Below are 26211 nucleotides of genomic sequence, written 5' to 3' on the forward strand. Positions count from 1 at the left end.
AAATATATTTTTTTATTTGGCAAGAAACATAAATACTAAAAATGGCGACCACTCCAACATCACAAACAGGAAAAGTTAGTTCTTCAACACTTTTGCCGCCAACAACTCCACAGCGAACAAGCACATTAGATAAAAAAAAAAGTGGAATAATAGGAACATTGACTAGAAGGTCTGCAAAGTCAAAAAAGGAAGGTAATGGTTTCTGTAAAACTTCATAGTTTTATATATCTCTTTTTACACAAATACACATTCATAAAAACATACCTTTAAATAAACGTTGTAATGTAAATAATAAAAAATAAAGTTGAATAACAGTTGCTTTAATTAGATGTGTTACATTCAAGCTAGTCTGAGTTAAAAGGCTTGTAAGCATCTTATGATGTTTTTCCTCTTAACTATATCAACCTGGTACTAAAATGGCCGGACGTGTACTTCAGGCACACACCTTAATTAAGTGCGAAAAAAAAAGAATTTTACTCGTAACGAGTATTATAGAAAACTATAGCCTAACCCCGACCCTAACTAAAAAGGTTATTTTATTGAAAACCATACACTAACCCCTGATTTTAGAAAGGTAACTAAAATACTTGTCTGCACTAAAATAAATTACAAGTTTTGAAAGTATTGTGTTAAATGAAGATTAAAAGTATAATTATTTTAAAGTGTATAAAGAGTGCTGCTACATCAATTATCTATAAGTCTACTGCTACAAGGGAGTGCTACTATATCAACTATCTTATAGCCTCCTGCCACAAGGAAGTGCTGCTGCATTGACTGAGGGTTTGGCATGGCATAAAATTATTTTTTGCCAACCTTAAGCACATTCAGGTTGGCAACACCGAATGCGTACCCTTATTCTGAGGGTTATATATATATATATATATATATATATATATATATATATATATATATATATATATATATATATACACATAAATTTTTTTTTCAAGTTGCTGAGTTAGAAGAACAAGGTCGAAATGCTATAGAAGGTCCAAGTTCCCCTAACCAAGAAATTTCACCAGATTCATTTTTCCTAGGTTAATTATTAAATTTTTTTTTCTTTTTTACTTATTTAATAACTATTTGTGTGTGTGTGTGTGTGTGTGTCGGTGTGTGTGTGGGTGTGTATATAATTTTTCAGGTTTATTTTTATGTTGTTTTTTAAATATGTCGATAGTGTTTCTTAAACATGTTAATGATGTTTTTTTAACAATAAAATAAGATGTTGTTTGTTGTAGATATTATGTAATTTACAGCTTGTGATATTGTCTTTATTTTATGTCTATATATGTATATTGTTTGTTAAAATAATTTTATGCTATTACAAATATCTGAAGGGCAGATTATCTTTAACTTATGCATATATATTTTGTTTATTTTTTTAAGGGTAGTTGTTGGCTGATTTTGAAATGTAACAATATATTTCTCTATAAATATAAAATAATATTTATAACTGATATTTTTGTTTAAAAATTTAATATTTATAATAATTTCGTTATAATAAATAAGTTATAATATTATAAATATAAATTTATAATCCAGACAGCTAGTAATTATAAATATATATATAAGCATTAAATATTTATTATAATAATTTTTAAATTAAATATGAAATTATATTACTATAAGTTACTATTTGTTTAATAAACTTCTGAGACACTAAAAATAGTTAATTTAAGTTAATTTAAATTTATGGCAATAAATATGTTAAATTGCTTTGTTTTACATCATATCAGTCTAATAGATCTCTGCTCTTTTTTCTTATGTTAATACCTTTCAAAATATTTATTTAGATGAGGGTCAAGAAAGATTTATGGTTGAAAAAAGTTCACTCGATGAACCAAAAGTAAAAGAGCTCTGTGAAGTAATATAAATGTTATTTATATAAATCCCTTTATAGTATTTTTTACATATATACATACATACACACATACATACAGGAGTGTACCCTTCTGTTTTTTCCTGGTTGTCCTGTGGGCGACTGAAGTAGTATTTATTTTTCATTTGAGTCGTCTGCTATTATAATCAGTAGTCTGATATAACAGTTTTTTTAAATATTTTTTCTCAGCTGAAAATACTAAAGAAAAAAAATTTAAACGTCTAACTATTAAAATATGTCTAATAAGAAATTTAATAATTTTAATTAAAAGTAATTAATTTAAAAAAATGAAAAGTTTTTACCTGTTAAAATATATTGTTGAGTGTATATATATATATATATATATATATATATATATATATATATATATATATATATATATATATATATATATGTATATGTATATATATATATGTATATATATATATATATATATATATATATATATATATATATATATATATATATATATATATATATATATAGAATATATATATATATATAGAATATATATATATATGTAGAATATATATATATATATAGAATATATATAATATATATATATATATATATATTATATATATATAGAATATATATATATATATATATATATATATATATATATATATATATATATATATATATATATATATATATATATATGTATGTATATATATATATATATATATCAATTCTTAGGATGTGGATTGGCATTAGTTAATTCCAACTGCCAATTTGGAAGGTTATTTATTAACAGCTCTTGGATATAAGAAAAATGAGGTCCTCAAACTGTTTGAGGCATCAAGTCGGCAAAATAAATTTTACGCAAAGGGGTTACCATAAAACATAGAGACAAGGTTGGAGATTTTTGCTGGCGGCAAACACGTTTAGGTTGGCAGTTAGGTTGGCATTGCCAAATGCTAACCCCAATTCCAAGATCTTTATTTATAATATATACATGTTATATATATATATATATATATATATATATATATATATATATATATATATATATATATATATATATATATATATATATATATATATATATATATATATACATATAGGGTGGCCATTAAAACATCTTTTTTTTTTGAATGTCTGCTCTCACTTTCAAAATATGTTCTATATAATAAAATAATACTAGAACCTAAAAATTTTTGGCTCAAGATCCTTAAACATAAAATGGATCCCTATAATTTTCAAAAAAAGTTCTTTGAGAGTACATTGTATTGGTTCTCAAAAGAAGCGAAGTTATAAAAATTTCAAAAATAATCATAGTTTTATTACAAAATTATAATTTTAGGTTTCACTTTTTAGAAGATGACATTTTTTAACTAAAAATTAAGCATATGCATTTTTCCAAAAAAGCGTTTTATAATAATTCTTTTTTTTTAAATGTTTTTTATAAAATAATGATTATTTTTAAAAATTTTATATAATTTGGAGACCCAACATAATATACTTTTAAAGAACTTTTATATATATATATATATATATATATATATATATATACATATATATATATATATATATATATATGTATCTTGAGCTAAAATATTTTTTTTCGAAATTTCTTTAATTTCAGTATTGTTTTACCACATAGAGCACATTTAGAGGGTGAGAGCAGACATTTTAAAAAAGGTTGTTTTGACCACCCTAATATATATATATATATATATATATATATATATATATATATATATATATATATATATATATACATACAAGGACTAACCCAGACCTGTTTTAGTACCGCTGGAGCGGTATGGGCGCCCAAAAAAAAAGTGCCAAAAAATTATTTTCTATTTTTTAATTTTTCTTCTGCTTTTTTTTTATTAAAAATAGAAAAAAAAATTTAAAGTTTTAAATGCAGTAGTATATAAATAATTTTTAGTTTATAGATACTTCATTTTTTCTATTGGTCAATAAATGAATTAAAAAGAAATAGCTTTTTTATGTAATTACTTGATGTAACTGTTCTTCGGTTACTAACTGAACATTATTTTTTTTAAAATGAAAGTCGTTAAGAAACTTAATTTTAAAAACTTGTTGCAAAATTTTATAACAATGGAATGTATAAAAAATCTATTTAAAGTAAAGTTAACTTTTGTTTTTTGGCAATTAAAAGTAAACTGCTTTTGATAATAAATGAGCAAAAGCTAATAACTATCACACAAATTTATTTTTTACATGAATGAACTTTTGATCTTGAGCTTTACGTGAGGAAAATGAAAAAACAATATGTAAACTTTTTCAGAAAGATTTGTTTCTTTTCTTTTTGACTTTTAAAATAATAAAAAAAACAATTACAAAAACTTAATAAAAGTTTATTAAGATCTGTTTAAAATAACACATAGTAAATGTAACTTAATAAACTTTTTCTTATTCTTAATGATTAAAAAGTATTATACATTTTTAAAATACAATATGTGTTTTAAAATATGTTTTTTAATCAAAAAAGTATAACATTTTGTAAATTATGTTTACCTTAATTATCGCTTCTTTAATTATCTTTAATTTAAAAGGTGCCTTAAAATTACTTTAAAAATAATTATCCTTTAGTAAAAGTTAAATAAACAGATTTGCTAATATTTAAATCAAAATTTTAAAATTAAAATAATAGTCAGGGTTAGGGCATTTTGCATCAGGGAGTTGACATTTTAGCTGATACCCTCCTTTCTCCATGGGGCAACTAATATTTGATTTTGTTGCCTTATACCTTAATTGCTTTGAGGAAATAATATAACAGTATCTTCTTAAAATGTCACTATTTGAGGGCAACTGGTATTTAGGAAGCTCTAAAATGAGTTTGTTTAAAAGATTTTTTTTCCATATCTTAAATTTTTTTTTTAGCAGATGCATAAATGGTGCGCCACTTTATGATTTAAAACATAAAATAATGGTTTTTATTAATTCTAGACATTAATTGATTGGATCAATGATGTTTTGGCAAGTGAAAGAATTGTGGTGAAGAGTCTTGAAGAAGATTTAAATGATGGGCAAATTTTAGCAATGCTTGTTGGTATGATGTTGAGAATGTTTAGTGTTTTGAATTTAAATTTAGTTTTTATGACAAACAGATATTTTTTGCTATAATATAAATATTTAACAGATTTTTTTGTTCACTATCAAATTCAAATATTTTTAGAAAAATTGGCTAATATTGATCTTGGATCATTGACAGAAGTAACACAGGCTGTGGATATGCAGAAGCAAAAACTCAGTCAACTACTTGATGAAATTAACAAACTTTTAGCTTTGCCTTTAATAGGATCACAATCTTGGAATGTTGAACTTATTCACGCAAAACATCTACCTGCTATATTGCACTTGCTTGTGCAACTAGCAAGACAATATAATTGTCCATATAAGCTGCCAAACAATGTTATAATCCAAGTTGTGGTTGTTCAAGTAAGTAAAAAACTTTTAATTTTTTTTCTGTATATTTAACAACTCTTTATTTGTTTTGATCAAATAAAGAATATGATCAAAGTATGTGATTACATCATTGTTTTATATAGCACATTAAGGGTTTTAATATACTTATAAGGCCATTTTCGGTTGTTATCGGCAACCTTTAGGAAAATGTAAACTCTAATAAAACTTGTGTAAGAGTAGGAGAAGCTTGTTAACTTTGAGAGTATTACAATAAAAATACTCAGTTCAGGTCTGCAAAACAGGTATGACCCTACATAATCTATAAATTCTGTATGGATGTTTTATGTTTTGGTTTACATGAGCTTTTTGGCAAAAAGAAAAAAAATTTAAGTTGAATTTTTCAAGTTTTTTGTTTACATTTTTTTAAATAAAACAAAATACGGTTGTGCAAATCAAATTTCAAAATTTACGAGTTTAATCAAAAAAGTATAATAAAGAAGTCCAACCAAATGAAGTGTTGTGGGAATATGCATGCTAATTGTGTTTTATTAGCAAAATTTTCATAAAAAACTTTTGTTGTATAAATAAAAAAAATAAGTGAACATGGATCTACCATGTTTTTAAACTAAACAAGCTAATTTTAGCCTAATAGCTATTAAAAATTGTGTTTGCAAAACTTACAAAGCGAGGTTATGATAAATGATTTGAATGAAGTTTCTTGAATCCATCAGCTACTTGCCATTTTTTATATAAATTAGAAAAAATTTTAAAGCGCAAAAAAAATTAAAAGTAGTTTATTAATAAAATTAGTCTAATAATTTCATTATTGACCTCATGAATACTTTGAAAATAACTTTCATTTTGAAATTCACTCCTTTTTACTTCTTTTCCTAATTCATATAATTTGCAATCTTTTAAGTCGCTTGTTATTCATCTTTTCTCTTCCAATAACTTCCAACTCTAATAGTGGTTGCTTGCAGCCTCAAGGTATTTTTTTAAAAAGCCATATTTAAGATTAGTAACAAGCATGTTTTGTTTATTTAAGATACCTTACCAAATAAAGAATAGGATGGTTCTTAACATTATTTGAAAAAAGTTTGCACCCATATCCTAAATGTGTTCTGTATAATAAAATACTAGTTTTAAAATATTAACATATGCTTCAAAGATACAACTGAAAAGTATTTACTTTATACTTTGATACAGTGATTCAAACCATCCATTGAAACTAATTATACATACATATACAATATATATATATATATATATATATATATATATATATATATATATATATATATATATATATATATATATATATATATATATATATATATATATATATATATATATATACAGTGCTGGCAAAAAATCTTGCAACAAGGCACAATTTTACACAAATCTATGTTTCCATGCCAGTAGGCTCAGTGTTATTATCTTATATTTTTGTCTTTAGGTATAAATATATTTATAAAGACAATTTTGTATCTTAAACGGTTAATTCAGTGAAAATCATGAATTCAACGTCTTGCTAAAAGTGGTATGTCTCATGCAGACATTGCAACAATTTACATGGTTGAATGCACTACAATTTGGCGTGTTGTAAAGCAGGTTATCCCCCTGTCTCCTAAAAAGAGGTCTGGACGTCCTAGAGTCACTTCACAGCGTACTGACCTCAGGATGGTAACAATGGTCAAGATGAATCCTTCAATAACCTCTGGTGACCTACAGAACAGCATACCAACACTTTCTAATGTCTCAAAGCACACAATCCGTCACAGACTTTCTGCGGAATTAAACTTACCTGCACAAAGCCCATTTAAGAAGCCATTAGTAACTGAAAAAATGAGAAAAAAGCGCATTGAGTTCTGCAAGAAGCATCAAGATTGGACAGAAGAGCAGTGGACACAGGTGATGTTCAGTGATGAGTCCATGTTTCGTCAGTTCTCTGATGTTAAGCTTTTTGTTTGTTGACCTACTAGTTCTAATTCTACCAATCCTAAATACACATGCAAAACTGTGAAGCATTCACCTTCTGTAATGGTGTGGCGTTGTTTTTCTGCTCAAGGCCTCGGAGATTTATACTTTTTGCCCAAAGGAGAAACTATGAATGCAAAAAAGTACCTCAACGTTTTGGATGAATCTCTAATCAATTTCATGATTATTCATCAGTGCACAATTTTTCAACATGATTCAGCACCATGCCACACTGCGAAGTCTGTGAAGCAGTGGCTTGATTGGCCTGGAAATTCTCCAGATCTCAACCCAATTGAAAATCTTTGGATGTTAATCAATAAGCGTGTATCTGCTAAGAACTGCAGTTCATTAGATGGTTTAAAAAATGCTATTCGTCATGTATGGTGTACAGAAATTACATCAGGACTATGTGAAAATCTTGCCAAATCCATGCCCAAACGAATTAGTGCTGTGTTAAAAAACAAGATATCCTACCAAATATTAATAGTACATCTGTTTAAAATGATTATACAATGTAATAAAAATAATTGAACTTGTTTTTGGTGAAAATATAATATTTTTGGAAGTATTATTGTTTTCGGAAGTAATTATGAAAAGTAATTATGATGTCGCAAGACTTTTTGCATTTGTGTACTCATTGCAAACATTGATTTGTGTAAAATTGTGCCTTGTTGCAAGACTTTTTGCAACAAGGCACAATTTTGATATATTTATACTATACTATACTATACTATACTACACTATACATACATACATACATACTATAACCTGTTTAGAACGCTATATAAGATAAGCAAAACTAGTAAGCATATGCTTACTAGTTTTGCTAATCTTTATAACACACAGCTTTTTCAGAAAAATAAGAAAAAAATGAAGAATAATGAATAAAAGTATGCTGCCCCATGCCTAACTCTCAGTCGATAAAGCTGCGCTCCTTTGCAGTAGCAAGCTATAATACAGTCAATGTATGTACTGAAGCCCCCAGCATTATATAAATTATACTTTGTATTTCATAGAAGCGAGATGGTATATTGCGAAGTAAAACTGTGAATGAAGATATTACAGGCAACTACAAGTATTTTAATAATTTAGTATTATTTTTATATGTCACAGACATGGTTATTTAAAAATAAATTGTTCTGTTTTAGTGACCGAGAACAAAGAACAGGTAAGGAAAATTAGAATCATAAGGGTTTGTTTTTTTTTGTAAGAGAAGTAAATAAATTAAATAATAATAAAAATAATGTACGGGTCTAATTGTTTTTATTAGATATGTTTTTATAAAACATATATATATAAGAAAAAGGAATAAAAGTTTATTTTTATAAGCAATATATAAAAGTTTTTTTTATAAGTAATGTTTAAAAGTTTATTTTTAGAGCGAGATGCTTTTGACACTTTATTCGATCATGCACCTGAAAAATTAGCTGTTGTAAAAAAGGTTTTTAACAGATTTTTTCAAAATTCTTGTTTATGATAACATAATTTATTATGATATACATTTATTATGATATACTTTGTTTATGATATACATAATTTATAAATTTAATTATTAATTTATATATAATTATATAATATATTATACATTGTTATGCAATTCATGTAATATGACATTCGAAACAGGGATGAATAAGATTTGTATTTGAGGTAGTACTAAGAATATTAGTACTAAGAATATGATGAGCATGATCAAATTGCAACCTTAACAAATGCTAACTTTGCAATGAATTGTGGTTTCCATAAGAGTGAATAATCCAGTGAAGGCGTTAAGAAAAAAATCCAAGAAAACATAGAGTAGAGGATGCAATAAGTGTGTTGCCATTCATCAATTTAGTGATATCAACAATATTGGAATATTTGTAAGCAGTAACTGAGTTTGGTTTGGGTTGAAATTCACCAGCCACTACAAACTCCAAGCCGTCACAAAAGAAAGATTAGACTGTTTCTACTAAGCAATAAAAATAAAGATCGACACTGTTTCTACTAAGCAATAAAAAGTAATGACTTTTTGTCAAAACTTGAGTAAACAGATGAAGTAAACTTGAGTAAACAAATAAAGTAAACAAATAAAGTAAACTTGAGTAAACAGAAAAACAGTAAACAGATTCTATCTGTTGACCAGCCTTGCACCCCTTCTTCATCTATTAGGCTGGTGCAGGTGTATTTATAATATATTGTTTCCAGTTTAGGATGTTGAATGCCGGATCTTCTTGACTCAATGCATGGGTTTTGCTTGTGTCTCTGTTTTTATGACTAGGCCACTCATTCTATTATCTCCTAATGAGGGTACAGCTTTAAAACTCAGTTTTATGGTTCTGAGGCTAGCTGGTAGTCAGGTTTCCCGAACTCTGTGGTAGCTCTCAGAGAGGCTGATTCCATCAACAGTTGTAAAATATTAGAGTATTAACAGTGCCATGTTGCGCATGAATGGTATCCTTGTTCATACTTTTGTTGTGCGTTGTTGAGGCCACATTTGGTGCCCTTTGTTACGGCTTAGGCTTTATTAATAGTAATGAGGCAATTGATTGGACTATTAAATAGTGTACTGAGTTCTATCTAAGCTTTGAGTTCTTTGACAAATTTAAGAATGACTAAAGTACCAAAAACTATAAAACACAAAAAACCATTGTCATCACCAAGTTCTTCAAATCTATCATTCAATAATATTCGTGGTCTTTAAAGTAACTTTTCATCTGTTGAGTCTTATCTTTTGCAAAGTTCACCAGACCTACTTGCTCTGTATGAGACTAACTTGAGTTTAGCTGTCGTTTCTTGCAATCTTAGTGTCGATGGTTATCTTCCTTCAATTCGTAAAGACTCCAATAGTCACGTGCTTGGCCTGGGCATTTACATTTGCAAGAGTTCACCCATTTGTCGGGAAACTTGATTTGAAATTGTCTATTCTTTTATGTGCTTCTGTTTAGCACCACTTCACTCTACCGTCTTTCTCTTTGTTCTTTCTTTATCTCTCCTTTATCTCAAAACTGCACTCTTTTCGATGTTATTTCTAATCATATTGACCAAGTCCTCTCCCTTTATTCATCAGCCAATATCATTGTTGTTGGTGACTTTAATGCTCATCACACTGAATGGCTTGGCTCTAGTGTCAGTGACTTTGCAAGAGTTAAGGCCCCACCTTTTGGCTTCTCAATCTCTAACTCAAATAGTCAAATTTCCAACTCGCTTTCCTGACAAACCAAATCATTTACCTTCTATACTTGACTTATGTCTTGTTTTTGATCCTAGTCAGTGCTCAGTTTCTCCCCATTCACCCTTAGGTGCTTCTGATCACGGTTTGACCTCTCTAAAACTATTATATTATTCTTCTTCATCATCAGAATCCCCCTATCATTGTACCTTTTACAACTACCTTAAAGCTGACTGGGACTTATTCAGTGATTTTCTTTGTGACGGCCCTTCGGTAGAAATCTTTCGTTTTCCTGCTGACAAATGTGATTTGTACATAACTTCGTGGATTCAGGCTAGCTTGGAATCTTTTATTCCCTCTCAACGATTCCAAGTCAAGCCTCACTCTTCTCCATGGTTTTCCTCACATTGTGCTTCTGCAATTTCCAATCAAAACCATTACTTCCATATCTATCACCAAAACAATTCTCCAGAAAACAGACATCTTTTTACTATTTCTAGAAACTATTGTAAAAAGGTTTTGTCTAATCCCAAAGCCCACTATTCTCAGGTCATAAAATCTTGTTCAGAAGTCACGAGAGCCTAGCAAAAGTTAGGCTCTCGTGACTTCTGGAGAATCTTCAACAGTATCAATAATAAGGGAAAATCTGTTGTTTTACTTTTCTTGTATGGTTCAGATTTTGTCAACTTAACTAAAGACAAAGTTGAGTTGTTTGCTAAGAACTTTTCATCAATATCACCTCTTGATTCCACTAGTTGCGTTCTACCTGATATAGCCGACAAACAGGTTGATCCAATACTTGGCATTCGTATCACTCCAGCTTCTGAATCAAAGTGATTTCCTGCTTAGACTTTTCTACAGCTTGTTGTCCAGACAACGTACCTGTTACAGTCTTGCAGAAGTATTCTCCAGAGCTGTCGTCTATACTCTCAAAACTATTCAACAAGTGCTTATCAGAGTCTTGTTTTCCAGCCTGCTGGAAAGCGGCATCTGTTATCCCTATCTTTGCTTGCAGTTTGCTGTGTTTGCTTGCAGCTTTGTTGGAAGCAATAATGTTAAGAAGCAAGGATCTAGGGATGGAACCCTTTAGTATCCCAGAAGTTACTGGAAATGAAGATTTAGTCTTTTGGACGACTTACTTTGGACAGAAAGAATTAGTTTAGTTATTTCAAAAGCTTTTCCAGATACACCATATGAAGTGAGCTTATGGAAAGGACCAGCATGTCAGACTTTATCAAAACTCTTTGATATACTAAGAGCAATAGTCTTTACCTCAGCATTTCCACCTAATGCATGATAGAATCTTTCGATTATAATGGTTAACAAGTTAGTATTAAAGCAAGAGAATCGAAATATAGGTTATCAAGAGTAAATTGTGAGATTCCAGTTGAGATTAGAAGATGGTTAATTTAAGATTCAAAGACTTTACTAATAACACAGGTCAACAAAAAAAAAATTTTTTTTTGATGCCAAGCTAACATACATTTTTTGTATACATTTTTATATATTTATTATATTTTTTGTATACATTGTATATTTTCATTTTGATTTCACATATGGAACTCATTTTTCACCATCACTTCAAGTTGTAAAGATATTTGGCTTCAAATCTTTATCATTTGGGGTCAAAAAAAATTATTTAAAAGTATGTCAACTTGTGTCTCAAAAAAAAAAGTTATTTTCGTAGAGATTTTAGAAAACATATTTTTTTCCTAAAATTTAATTTAAAATGCTTAAGACTCTTTGTTTCAATTTAAATGTTTCTCAGCAATATTTTGAAAAGTATTTATTATTATTATGAACCAATATTGTTTTTACAATTTCTAGATTTTTTAAAAATTAGAACCCCAAATGCCATTTTCCAGCAGGCAGAAAAACAAGATAGTAATATATATGATATATAATGATAAATTAGATAAGATATATAAAATAATAAAAACAACTATTATATTAAATAGAGGGTAATGAAGAGAGTTCTACTTTTGTAAAACTGTGATGGTTAGAAGCTGGAGTGATTCTGATGTCTAACTGCAGATGAAGCAGTTTCTTTAGGATGACAGAAAGAGTATGGTCATAAGATTTAATAAGCAAATTAGAGGAGTAGTTCTTTACAAATAGTTCTGTCTTATCTTTGGAAAAGGAAAAAAGATTGATCTATGAGAGGGCGAATGTTAGACTTGTCAAAGTTTATGACATTGTTAAAGATTTTTTTGTCTCCTAAACCTAATGGTTAAAAATGGCTTGCTTTTAATGAACTTTTTGTATGAATCATTAAAGTCTATTTTTTTTTTTCAACGCGTTTTTGAAATGTTTAAATTGTCAAAAGCTGTGGTCAAGTTGTCAAAGCAAAATTTATATCTGGTCAGTAATAGTGTGCACGTGCACTCCAATCTTGATGCTCAAAGACTGTGATCTTTCCATTTTTGCTTTTATAATACATTCATTAAAAAATTTATCTCTTGCATAAAATTTATTTATATTAATTTGTGATTCACATGCCTCGAATGCCTCTGAATTTAATTGTTAAATTGCAAACTTATTTAAATAAGTTAGCAATTTAACAAGTTCAAATTACTGTTGGTAATGTTCTATATTTAATGCATAAATGCAGCTCCAATACATCAACTATATTTAACTCAATATCTGACATAAAAAGTTTTACAAGATTTTTTTTTCTACTATGGTATACTGGGTAGAAAATTTCATTGAACTTTATTATAAAATTTCAACAAGACAGGAGATAATTAAATATCTATATATCACCATAAACTGTATTTAATTCTGAACTGTTGATTTGAAATATTTTGCTTTTGTAATTAAAAAAAGAAAATTTTAATTTTATTAAATTTTATTGAAATAAATTAAATATCAAGCAAATATCTGTTCAGAGTTTAAGCAACAAATTTCAGCATATACTCAGAGATTCAGCATAAATTCAACATTGTATTTGAATTTGTATTTGTTCATAGTGACCAGAAGTCAAAGCATAGTACAGTTGCCACCTGGGTTGCATTCAATTTTTGGCTTAATAAAATACTCTTGGTGACTGTACTGATGATCAAAGTCAAAAACAACTCAAATAGGAAAATAGAAATTAATAAAATTGAAAATTCTAAAACAACTGCATATTGAAGGTACTTTAAAGTATATCTAAAGAAGAGTATAAAAAGATGTTTGACAAATGTTTTAAAAAGATGCAACTTTGTATAGATAAGTAGGCTGCATTCAATTTTTGGTTGTTTGAATTCATTTTAATAATCTTGACTTGACAGTTATTTTGTGCATGTTTTCATAATTTGCACATATAAAAAATGCACTAAAAAACTAAACTAATTTAAAGAGAGAATTCAAAATAAAGAAGTCATAAGCTGAAAAGGAAAACAAGCTTAACAATGATAAAATAAATAAAGAATAGAAACCAGAGAAAATAAAAACATAAAAATAATATATTTTTAATTTAAAAGAGTCTCAATTTTAATAGTTCAAACCTAATAATTACTTTTTTTTTAGTTTATTCTTTCTCTTTTTAGTTTATGGTTTGTTTATTTTTGAATGTTAGTTTAAGTTTACATTTGGTTAAAAAAACTTGCAAAGAGCCATGGTCCAGTTGACAAAACAAAATATTAAATGTGAGGTCATATAAAGCATGCGACTGCACTTCTGAATTTTTTTATGTGTTATGATTATAATAAATCATATTAAAAAAAAATATATTTCATACAGGGTGCGTAAAAAGTTCCCGCACTCAGTATTTACGATGTAAAAACACGTAGAACTATCATAAAATTTTAAACATTTATTGTTGATAACATATTAAACAACAAAAACAAGCCAGATCTCAAAAAGTCCTCCTTTCCCCTTGATACACGCCTTGAGGCGCTTGGGGAATGCTTCAACCGCAGCGGACACCATATTATTGTCAAGAGTGGCCCATTATTTTTTGAGTGCTTGCCGTAAGAGTTCAAATTTGGATGAGGAACAGCTCCAACCTTGGCCTTCATAATTCCCCAAATGGAACAGTCGAGGTGATTAAGATCCGGGCTGTTTGGAGGCCACTCTTCTCGTGTGATGAAACCCGGAAAATTGGCTTTGTACCAATCCTGGATGACCGTTGCTTTGTGGGCTGGGGCGGAATCCTGTTGAAACGTTCAAAACCGCTGTCCGAAGTGTGAATTGGTCCAAGTTAATACCTCTGTCGTCAAAGTATCATCCAGGTAGTTTTGAGCTCTGATTTTCACTCCTTGATCGACAAAAACCAATGGCATCTTGCTGTCTCCTGTGATTGCTCCGAAAACCATCACTGCTTGGGGGTGAGCTGTCTTTGAAACAATTCAACCTTTCTGGTTTGCTTCTTGAACGTTTCCAGTGATTATCCGGTCATTCTGATGGTTTACGAACTGCTCGAAGGTGAAGAGACACTCGTCTGTGAAGAGAATTGTCGAGGCGTTTGCCGGCTTCTTGAATCGCTTGAGAAGCTCTTTGCAACGGGCCAAACGAGTGGCTTTCATCTAATCAGTAAGTCTGTGAGCTTTTTGAATTTTGTACGGGTATTTTCCGAGCTTTTTGTGGACTATTTGCCAAACTAAACCTTCCAAAATCCCTTCATCCTTGGCCATTTGTCTCATCGACCGTTTTGGGTTATACCGAATCGAATTTTTTGGACAATTTTACCCAAAGATTTGCTGGCCGCAAATCTCTTGATTTCGTCATGGAACCTAAAAACTTCAATATTAAAACATATTCAAAGATTAGAGAAGAGCATTAATAATGCAGAAAAATAAACGGTATGCTTTAAAATAAGGGAAATAATGTCGTTGCCAGAGGAGTGCGGGAACTTTTTACGCACCCTGTATTTTGTATAATTTTAGATGTATAAATTGATTTATTATGTTGTGGTGATATAAATATATATATATAAACATTTTTTTTGTGTGTGTGTTAATTAACCTCCCCAAGGCCGTGACGGGCCACTACAGATGAGGAGGCTACTTAATTGTGGTTATAGCCCTCTCTCAACTCTATAACTCCAAAACACAAACCTTGACAAATAAGGCCACTGCGCGGAGAAACAAGTTTTTATACATACATACACACACACACACACATATATATATATATGTATATATTTTTATGATATTGATGTTTGTTGTGTCAAATGTTAAGAAAAAGTATTCAAAACAAATTTTGTACAAAGTTTGTATGAAAAAAAAGAATAGAAGATGAAAATGGAAACAAGAGATAAAAATTTAATTTAATTTAGAAAATAAGTTCATCAAGAAGTTAAAAAAAAATCTGGTTTAATTAAATTGATTTTTGGTAATTCCAAAAGTTTAGTTTCTTTCACTATATTATTATTATTTCATTGTTTATTTTGTCTACTATATATTATTATAAGTTTGTATACTATATATATATATATATATATATATATATATATATATATATATATATATATATATATATATATATATATATATATATATATATATATATATATATATATATATATATATATATATATATATATATATATATATATATATATTTTGTCTACTATATATATATTATTATAAGTTTGTATACTATATATATATATATGTATATATATATATATATATATATATATATATATATATATATATATATATATATATATATATATATATATATTATTAATTTTACCATTGTTATTTGACTGAATGATAAATCTGGATAAATAGTTAGAATGTATTAATACAATAGAATGAATAAAATTGTTTTATTGAAATATATAAATATTTATAATCATATTAATTCAATATTTACATTGTTCATACATAACATTATGTACATTACTTATATATATATATATATATACAGTAGCGTCCAAAAGAAATTGGACAAACACCTTTTTGGTTATATTTTCTAATCGAGTTAACATTTTTAAAAGAAATTTTGCATAAGAATGTCAAATCATACCACAATTACGAAAAAGAAAACACAAATCCTAATTTGGGAGTAATTATTCAAAATTTTGCTAAAAGAATGAAAATGATTGGCTCAAAAGTAATTGGACAAACTAAATATGTCTTTTAAAAATAAAACTTTCCCAACAAAGGATAAATTTTCAGCATTTTTTATGAAGATTTCCGTTAAATAATACATATAATGTTACATAGTGTTATATTCTGTTACATAATGTATATAATCTGTGCATAATCCTAGTACTTCGTTGGAAAACCTTTTGCCGCAACGACAGCATTACATCTACGTGGCATTGAATCAACCAAATTAATTAAAACATCAATTGGTATTTCCTCCCAAGTGCGCTTAATCAACTCAAACAAATCGTTCTGATTTGATGGTTTCCAAACACTAATTTTTCTCTCAATATGTTCCCAAAGATGTTTAATTGGGTTTAGGTCCGGAGATTGTGACGGCCATTCCAAGATACGAACTTTCTTTTGAGCTAAAAATTCCGTGACTAGCTTGGAGGTGTGTTTCGGATCGTTGTCGTGTTGGAAAGTCCAACCACACAACATTTTGTCTTTTGCATGTGGCAGCATTATATCTTTGATTATTCCTTTATACATGTTTTGGTCCATAATGCCTTGAACTCGATAGATTGGACCTACTCCATCACGGCTAAAACATGACCAAACCATTACTGAACCACCACCATGCTTTACTGAAGGAACTTGGTACTTAACATTATTTCGAAGACCTATTGGACATCGAACATATTTAATACCATCAGAACCAAACATATTAAACTTTGACTCATCACTCCATAGTATTTTCGACCATTGATTTGCTGTCCAATTTAGATGTTCTTTAGCGAATTTTAACCGTGCTCTACGATTTTTTGCAGAAACAAAAGGTTTTTTAACAGGACGACAGCCAAAAAGGTTGTTTTGTCTTAAGCGACGCTTTACTGTTGCATAAGAGCAAGAAATTTGATGTGACTGTGTAAATTCTCTATGAATTTCTTTAGCACTCTTGCGTGGATCTGCCTTTGACGATCTTACTACAACATTATCTTGGCGAAAAGTTGTTGATTTCGGGCGTCCTGACTTTGTTGAAACTGGGAAGTGACTCCGTTGTTGAAAAACTTTTAATGTATAACCAACTGTTGATCGTGGAATGTTCATATCTAATGAAATTTTTCGCACAGTCTTACCGTTATTAAATGCTTGTACGATCAACTTTTTAACTGCCTCGCTTAAATATTTATTATGTACCATTGCAAATTATTGATTATTGAATGTTTTTATGAAAATCTGGCTTCAGAAAAAGAAGTTAAAATAGTTTAAGTTATATCAACATTGTTAGAATTTAGTTTGTCCAATTACTTTTGAGCCAATCATTTTCATTCTTTTAGCAAAAGGGAATTTTTGTTTTGTTTTTCATAATTGTAGTATAATTTGACACGCTTACGCGAAATTTCATTTAAAAATGTTTACTTAATGAGAAAATATAACCAAAAAGGTGTTTGTCCAATTACTTTTGGACGCTACTGTATATATATATTGTACATTACTTTTATATATTGTACATTACTTAGGAGTGAAGTTGTTTGATACTATTTTTAAAATAATTTAGTAATAAATAGAATAAATAAATGCTTGTAAAAATATATTTATAGACGTTTTTTTAGTCTTTGCAAGGTTTTGTCAACAAGCACTTAAGCAAGCTGGATCTTCAAATACAAAACCTAGATACACAGGTAAAAATATAATACTTTTTTATAACTTGAAATTTCAAATTACAAGTGATGAAAAATAAATGATAACAAATTTTGTCATTAAAATCTACTGTTGTTTTTGTCTTTTTTTGTATCATTTAGCAAACTTTTGTAGAATATGTGTTATTTTTTTGTGTCATTTAGCAAAGTTCTGTAGGATATATGTGTTGTTTTTTTGTGTCATGCAAACTACCATAAGTGTGCTAACTTACAAATATTGTGGACTAATCTGCGTATTTGCATACTATTGCAGTAGCTGACTAATTTGCACTTATTATTAATGTAAGTGAAATAGAGGCTTTTCTTTTTTCACACAAGTTGTTCAAGTAATTGATGCCAAATTATGCTTAAGTACAAAGTTCAATACATTAAATCCTGCATTGATGCCAAATTGCTCAGTAAAATGTTGCATAAACCCTAAATGGAGGAAATGCACAACAATATATTAAATAAAGTTCTAAAACATATTACTATAAAGTATGGAAAAATAAAAAACAAATAGAAACTGTACTGTGATTTCTAATGTGACAATAAAGTTAATGTAAAGTTTTTTTTCTTTTTTTTGAAACATAGAAAGTAGTTGACTAAAAGTATTTTTATTTTATTTTATGTTATTTAATAAAGGTTAATATGATGATTACATTTCAGAAGACAAAGGGAAGACACACAAAGGGAGAAAACTGGAATAATATCGCTTAAAAGTCTAAAATGTGAAGAGCGGAAAAACTCAGACAAATGTATACTGAAATCAAAAATATTGATGTGAAGAAAGTGTTTCTGATTTCACTGGAATGTCAAATTTTTCACTGGAATGTCAAAAAATTGATTACAATTCTAAAAACAAATGAATTTTTACTAAATCTAAGCAACCTAATCTTAAAAGTTCATTGTATTGAAATATACACAGGCAAAAGTATCCAGGCAGAAAAAAATACTTGACAAATTTTTTTTTTAAACATTATTTTAATTAAAAATGTTGTAATTTAAAGTAAATTTTCTTTAATACTTTGACGGGTAAACCTTGGCATTAATTACTGATTGACAGCGACAAGGCATTGAGTCCACCAGCTTCATAATCACATTATTGTCGATTTCTTCCTTATTCTTGTTTCAGAATTTTAAATAAATCATGTTTACTTGTTCGTTTTTGACCTGAAATTTGTCGATCAAGGTGTTCCCATAGATGTTCAATAGTATTAAGGTCAAGACTTTGGGAAGGCCATTCCATTAATCAAATTTTTTTGGTCTTGAAAAAGTCTTTTACAAGGGTTGAAGTGTTTTTTGGGTCATTGTCCTGCTGAAATATCCATCCTCGAGTCATTTTGTTTTTAGTATGTGGTAGCATAGCATCCTTGATGATATCTTTGTACATATTTTTGTCCATTATGCCATCAATCAAATGGACAGGACCGAGTTTATTAGCATATCTCAAGCATGCTTTTCGATTCTTTATAAAAAAGGTTTCTTTGTGGGATGTCTTCCAAATAGATATGCAGACCTCAAATTATATATATATACATATATATATATATATATATATATATATATATATATATATATATATATATATATATATATATATATATATTATTAAAAATATAAATAATTATATTTAATAATATATTTATAAATCAAGTGTTTATCAATCAAATAAACAATATATGGAGTATATTTTTATTTTATTTTTCAACTAAAATATTTACAAAAAATTACTCTGTATAATGAGATACTAAAGTTTAATATTTTTAGTACTAAAGACCTTCAAAAAAATTACCAGTAGCGCCATTATTATATTCATAATAAGAAATATAGTTTTTTAAAGCAGGAAATGTAATTATTTATTGTAGCTGTTAGTAACTATGGAAATCTGTTATTTGTGATTTTACCCGGAAATGTTTATTTAAAGATCATGTTTTTGATTGTGCGGATGTTTGTCATATGATATTATATTTTTTTCTATTTTGAGCTCTAAAAATACAAAAAACTGGAAAAAAGGTTCACACATACATGCGGTATTATGCCATAGTGGTGTAATGGTAGAGCGCTCACCTCATAAGCGAGAAGTTCCGACTTCGATCCTGACCATGTCCCTGGTAGTACCACGCTCAACTTGTTTCTCAATTTGTTTCTCTGATATTTTGAAACAATTGTCTTTACATTTAAATAACACAATTTCTTTGTTGGTAAATTGGGTTTTTGCAGAAGTGTTTTTAGTATGTAGCTTGGTTTTTTAAATGCATTTACTGGTTGGATATTGGAAAAAAACTCCCTTTACTCTTTCATTTGAAAATAGATTAAGCAAAAGGTTGGTTTCAGTAATAAAAGGTTGGCAGTTCAGATTGCTGCAAAATGTTGTAATTAGAGGAAAAAATTCTTTATATCGGTTTTGCGGAGCTGGTCCTTGGTGATATGCATTGTGAAATGCTTTTTCAATAACATAACTTGGATCTTCACATTCTTTTAGCCATGTTTTTAGTTCTGCTAAACGTACTTTTTCCTTATCGTAATCAGAGTTAAAAATTCTTTTAGCAAGATTATAATTGTGATATGGATGATGGCAGTTGTAGTTTAAGTAATCGTGGTTTCTTTATAATATGTCAGTTTTTCATATCAGCAAGAATGATTGATATGTCTAAGAAATTATTAATATTTTGAAATTTAACAGTTTTACCATCTTTTATATATTCTTTGCGCAGGTCTGTTGTGAAACTAATTAAATTATCTAATTTGGTTCAAGAATTTTTAAACTTAATGATGTCCTAGTGTTTTAGTGTTTTGGACAGATTAAAAAACCATCATTAGCATATCTATAATAAAATTGTTGTATGTCGTTGACTTCCTTGTTGGAAAAGTATTTAGGAAAATTTTTAGGAAAAAGTCTTGTTTCTTCTAAAAACCTGATTGCGAAACAAACATAATATAAAGCTTTTAGTACAGCTTCTCCTATTAGTACCCATGGCTGTTAATACCCTTGGCAATCAGTACCCATGGCTGTTATAGTTGAAACATTTGATTATTAAATAAAAAGTTGCTATTTTTTAGAATAAAAGATGCTGGTTCCATAATAAATTTAGAAGTAAATCTTTCCTTTATTAAATTTGTAAGTTTTACAATCCAGAGCTTTAATGCCTCTAAACTTAGATTGTGTTGCATACTAGTAATAGATTAACAATGTTAAATGTCAAAATATAATTTTCCGAATCTAACCCTCTTGGTATTTTTTTTTAAGAAAACCCAATCATCTTTTATGAAATTTTTTTGTTGAAATTAAATAATTGAAGATAAAATTATATGTAAGAGCTGACATAGATGTGATGTCAGTGAGTTGACTCCAACAATAATTTTTAAGATCTTTTGGTAAAATTGGTTTTTAAGATCTTTTGGTGGATTCATTTTGACAGTAAATTTTGACATTTACTTTGTCAATAATTTCTTGACATTAGTGGATTTATATAGAAATTGCTGACTTTCCATTTAAAATTTGATGTAACTTTTTTCATTTTTTGTTAGAATCTTATATTTGTTAATCATATTTATTAAATCTCTAAAAACTATTTTGTCTGATTCAGGATTTGTCTTTTCATAACCAGGTCTTGATGAACAAGTTTGTTGTTATAATAAGTTAAGTCCATTAAAATAAAAGTTTTTCCTTTGTCTGGTTTCTTGACATCTTTTATTTATTTAAATCTATTATTTTTTTGACGAGTAATGTTATTAAATGATTGTATTTTGATAGGTTTCATATGTTCAATTTTTGAAATTTTACACAATTTTCTATTTAATTTCATTTTTTATAAAAAATATTTAAGAGTATATTGTTGAGACTCTTCAGGTTTATTTTTTAAAAAAATCTCTTTGAAAAAAAAAAACTCTTTAAAAAAAAAATTATCCCTTTGAAAAATCTCTTTAAAAGTTTTTTTTTTTTAGTTTAATGATGGAGTTAATTTTATCTTGTTGATTGGCTTGCTTGAAGGATATTTTGTTCCTTTATATCAATTTCATATGACACCACAAAGTAGTCATCAGAAGGTATTTCCTATTTATTTTTTAACTAATTTACTTTCAACCAAAATAGAAGCAACCACTATTTAAGTATAGATACAGTAAAAAGAACCAGACCAAATATACTTCCATATAGTGAAGAATTAGAGATTTGTTGAGGTAGTGGAATTGAGAGTAAGGAAATAGCAAGCATGATGAGTAGCTGCTAACTTTGAAATGGATTGTATATATGGTTTCCATGAGAGGACAGTAGTGAATGATAAATTAAGAAGTAAAGTAGAATATTCAGTAAGAGTGTTGCCATTCATCAATATAAGAATATCAACAGCATTAAAATTATTTTTTGTAATAAGTCATGTGGTTTATATTGCTGCATATGATTTTTTAAAACAATAGGGGAAATCACACTTTTAAATGAAAATTCAGGTGATGAAAATTATGGAGATAAAGCTTTACAGGATAAAAAACAATGTATTTCAAGCTGCTGTTTGTATTGATGCTAGATGTAGAATACTGTTAGAAGAAAAGTTTGAAAAAAAGCTTGATAAATTTTTTAAATTAAAATATTTTTAATACAATTTTCATGGATGGCTCTAGAGTTGTGAAAGAGATTGTACGTTTAAAAGTGAAATCAGCTTTTGAGGAAATTGAAGAATACCCAAATTAGATACAGAGGTGTGCAGAGTAGTCATTTTTTTGAGGAGTGGTTTCAATGTCTAACAAGGGTATAAACTGCTTCTCTGGGATGACAGGAAGAGTATGGTCATTAGAATTAAGAGTAGAATTTGAGTACAAGTTCTTTGCAAATAGTTCTGCCTCATCCTTAGGTAATACAATCAAACATATATATGAGAGGTTGCTTTTGGTAATGACACTGTTAAAATTTTTCTAAATGTCTCTAGAACCGAACTTCTGAAATAAGATACAAAATTTGAAAAGTGAAAAAAAATGGAGCTTATAGCACTTTTTTGCATTGATTTCTTACAATGATTAAAAGATGCTTGTTCCCAAGAGAATTTGTTTTTAAGTGATTCGAAGTGAAGATGGTTGAGTAAAGATGATTGAGTGAGGATGATAAAGTGAAGATGATTGAGTGAAGATGTGTGGTGTGACTCTAGCAAGACAAGAAAAGGAGACAATCTTAAACAGGTTAGAAAAAACGTTGTATTAAACAACGTTTTTCAGAAAAGATTCAAGTAATTTAGATATCAGCATGCAGAGAGGTAGCATTTTCAGTAGAAAATGATAGTGTTAGAAGTGAGGAAACTTTATATTATAGAAACAGCATAAAAGAGGAAGGCCTGATGATGATCATCATCATCAGGCTTTAGCCTTCCTCTTTTATGCTGTTGATGATGATGATGATAATGATCATCATCATCATGATCATATGGTAATGATGATTATGATGGTCATGTTGATCATAATGATGTTTATATATGCATATATATACAAAATATAACATGAATTTTGAATTAAAAAAATATGCTTTAGGATGCATAAATGTTTATGCAGCCTGGTCACAAACCCGGCCCCGGTCATCAACCCTGGTCACTTACTATTAAGGCAGGGGTATTTTAATTCAGAATTAACTTCACTTAGACTTTGCTTAGAAAAGACAATTCTACAAGGCGGTGGGATATGGGGCAGTCTGTACTGGATTATATAGGGTAGATTAGGGTAATATGAACATCTTGGTAATATAAGCATACTTAAAGATTTCTTAGATGTAAGCAGTGAAGTTAAAGTTGCTTTGTATTTTTTGAATCAACTTTATGTGGTGATAACAGGAATCAGTTCAATTAGCGTAAATTTATATGCAGTAATTAGCGGCTATTATCTAATTAAAACGCTGTTGAATTTTTCACGTTGTTAAAATAATATTATCACGCATGAATAAATCTGTGGCGCGAAATGTTGGTGCTAAAATAATGAAATTAATTTTTTTATAAAAAAAAATATGTTAGCTAAATATCCATTCCATTTTTGTTTGAAAAACAATGCATAGAAACATTTAGGTTTGACTTTATTTAAAGATGCCATTTTTGTGTAATTTAAGCATTTATGTGTAATTTGAGCATTTGTTCGTAATTTGAATATGCTCAAATTACCCAGTGTTTTTCATCGAAATTACCTAGTTTAAATTACTCAAAGAGCAGTGGTTTTAATTGCTTTTTAAATAAAAACAAAACAGTAAAAGTATTTTAATATTTTATCAATACTAAATATTTTTCTGTAATTTAAATTCAAAAAATTTTAATTTTTATCTTTCTAAGGTTTGAGTTAATAAAATTGAAAAAATAACGAATAAATTTTTGTTGTTGTTGTTGTTGTTGCGGAAAACATAGTAGTATTGTTTCAACAAAAAGTGGTTTAAAATTTGATCTTTTAATGATGAGTTTTAATTATAACGAATCATTATATTCTTAAAATTAGTTCTAGTTGTCAGATTGATATTTTTTTACTTAATTAATGTTATTTTTTGAGCTAATTTAAAGGGCTCATATTACCAAGTGGTCTTGGTAATATGAGCACTTTTGCTACTTTTTTAAAACCTCTGTGTTTTTAAGGAAAAAAATTCGGCTGCCCAAATATCTAAGTGGATCATGAGTAGGGATCCCTAAAAACTATTTATTCGCAAAAATTATGGATCCAGCATAACTATTTTTGAAAATATTCAATTTTCGCCTAAGGTGCTCATATTACCCTAATCTACCTTATTAGCATGATAGACGTGATGTCCCTAAACCTCTTACAATTTAAACTTATAACAAATGCAAACATATTAAATTTTTGTGATTTTTTGAATGTTGTACTACATTAATTAAATTTTTTTTTTTAAGGTTCACAATGTCCAGTTTTCTTTGCAGTTAATTGAGGATGCTGGTTTACAGAAACCCCGTGTTTTGCCTAATGGTAAGTTTATTTTAACTTGATTACTTTCATGTCATAATTTATGAATAAATAGGTAATTAAGGAATTCAGCTTTAGACATATTCAACAGTTTATAGTATTAGTTTTTTAATAATTCAAAAAAACATTTTTTTAAGACTAGCAGTATAATTAACAATTTTAATACTTATCGATAACTCGTAGAATTTTTTAGAAGTATTTTATTTGATTATTAACAGCTCAAACTTTCCTTAAAAGTTGTCACAAAGGTTTTTTTCTCAAATTGCTATTAAAATCCATTTGCTTGATCTTGATCAAGGTTTAAAAACCTTGACTATAGTTAATTTTTAAAAACCTTGCTAAAAGCGCACGCCTCACCGCCTCGAGGCGGCGCTTTTTTAAACCTTGTTCTTGATAGATAAATCTATTTCTTGATTAAAATTTGTATTCAGTTTCAAAAAAAGAATGAATCTTTTTGATATGCCATCATGTTTGTTAAATAAGCATTTCAGTACATCAAACAAAATGCTTGTAGTTTTCAGTTCCATTTTATATATATAAGTTTGTATTGAGATTTTTTTATTTTCCATTTTCAGATATTGTTGATGGCGATTTGAAGTCAACTCTTCGAGTTTTATACACTTTATTTACAAAGTACAAAAATTATAAATGAACGGATAAAATGGATGAAAATTATAATTACGGGGGTTCATGTTATAATATTTCCATTAGGCAAATATTAAAGCTCTAACTTAGGCAATTACAAAAGATCTACGATCTTCTAAACGTCGAATTTGTTCTGCCTTTGCTCTTGATTGAATCGCGTATATTGGAGTTTTTAAAATAAAATTTAAATTTGTAATCTTCATTATATTTTATTCGTAATCTATATAAATATTTTGCTAAAATCTTGTAAATATACTTTTGTAAATCAGTTTGGTTTTTGTTTAGTGAAAATTTTGTATATTGTTCCTTGAATTTTCCTAAATCATTAATTACATTTTCTTAATTATCTGCTTATTGATTGGTCATAAATATTTAAACAGCAAAAAAAGCAATTTAACAGTCATTATTCTAAATCTGTTTTTGTTGAGTTTTTTTAAAGTAAAAACTAATTATTTATGGACTTTCATCAAAAGCGTTCATTAGCAACACCATTAGTTCGGTGATAAAGCTAATTTATGCCTTCTTCTTGCTCCACCCATATAT

General features: G+C 28.1%; 1 protein-coding gene across 1 annotated transcript; it reads left to right on the top strand.

The window, feature by feature from the left end:
- Positions 1-26011, top strand: LOC100197972 (alpha-parvin). The gene is made up of 12 exons (XM_065814755.1): positions 1-192; positions 951-1037; positions 1794-1864; positions 4802-4904; positions 5031-5293; positions 8254-8312; positions 8386-8405; positions 8617-8678; positions 18022-18090; positions 22036-22137; positions 24954-25026; positions 25599-26011. The coding sequence occupies exons 1-12, from the start codon at positions 42-44 to the stop codon at positions 25673-25675; spliced, it is 1137 nt and encodes a 378-aa protein (XP_065670827.1). The 5' UTR covers positions 1-41; the 3' UTR covers positions 25676-26011.
- The last annotated feature ends 200 nt before the right edge of the window (positions 26012-26211 follow it).

Source organism: Hydra vulgaris, chromosome 12 (assembly GCF_038396675.1).
Source record: "Hydra vulgaris chromosome 12, alternate assembly HydraT2T_AEP".
In the NCBI taxonomy this organism is placed as follows: domain Eukaryota; kingdom Metazoa; phylum Cnidaria; class Hydrozoa; order Anthoathecata; family Hydridae; genus Hydra; species Hydra vulgaris.

Bases quoted from the DNA above. Each gene is read 5' to 3' on its own strand.
- LOC100197972 (XM_065814755.1), top strand. From the start codon at position 42: ATGGCGACCACTCCAACATCACAAACAGGAAAAGTTAGTTCTTCAACA. The intron at 193-950 runs GTAATGGTTTCT...TTTTTTTTCAAG, and splicing joins TGCAAAGTCAAAAAAGGAAG to TTGCTGAGTTAGAAGAACAA. The intron at 8,406-8,616 runs GTAAGGAAAATT...GTTTATTTTTAG, and splicing joins TGACCGAGAACAAAGAACAG to AGCGAGATGCTTTTGACACT.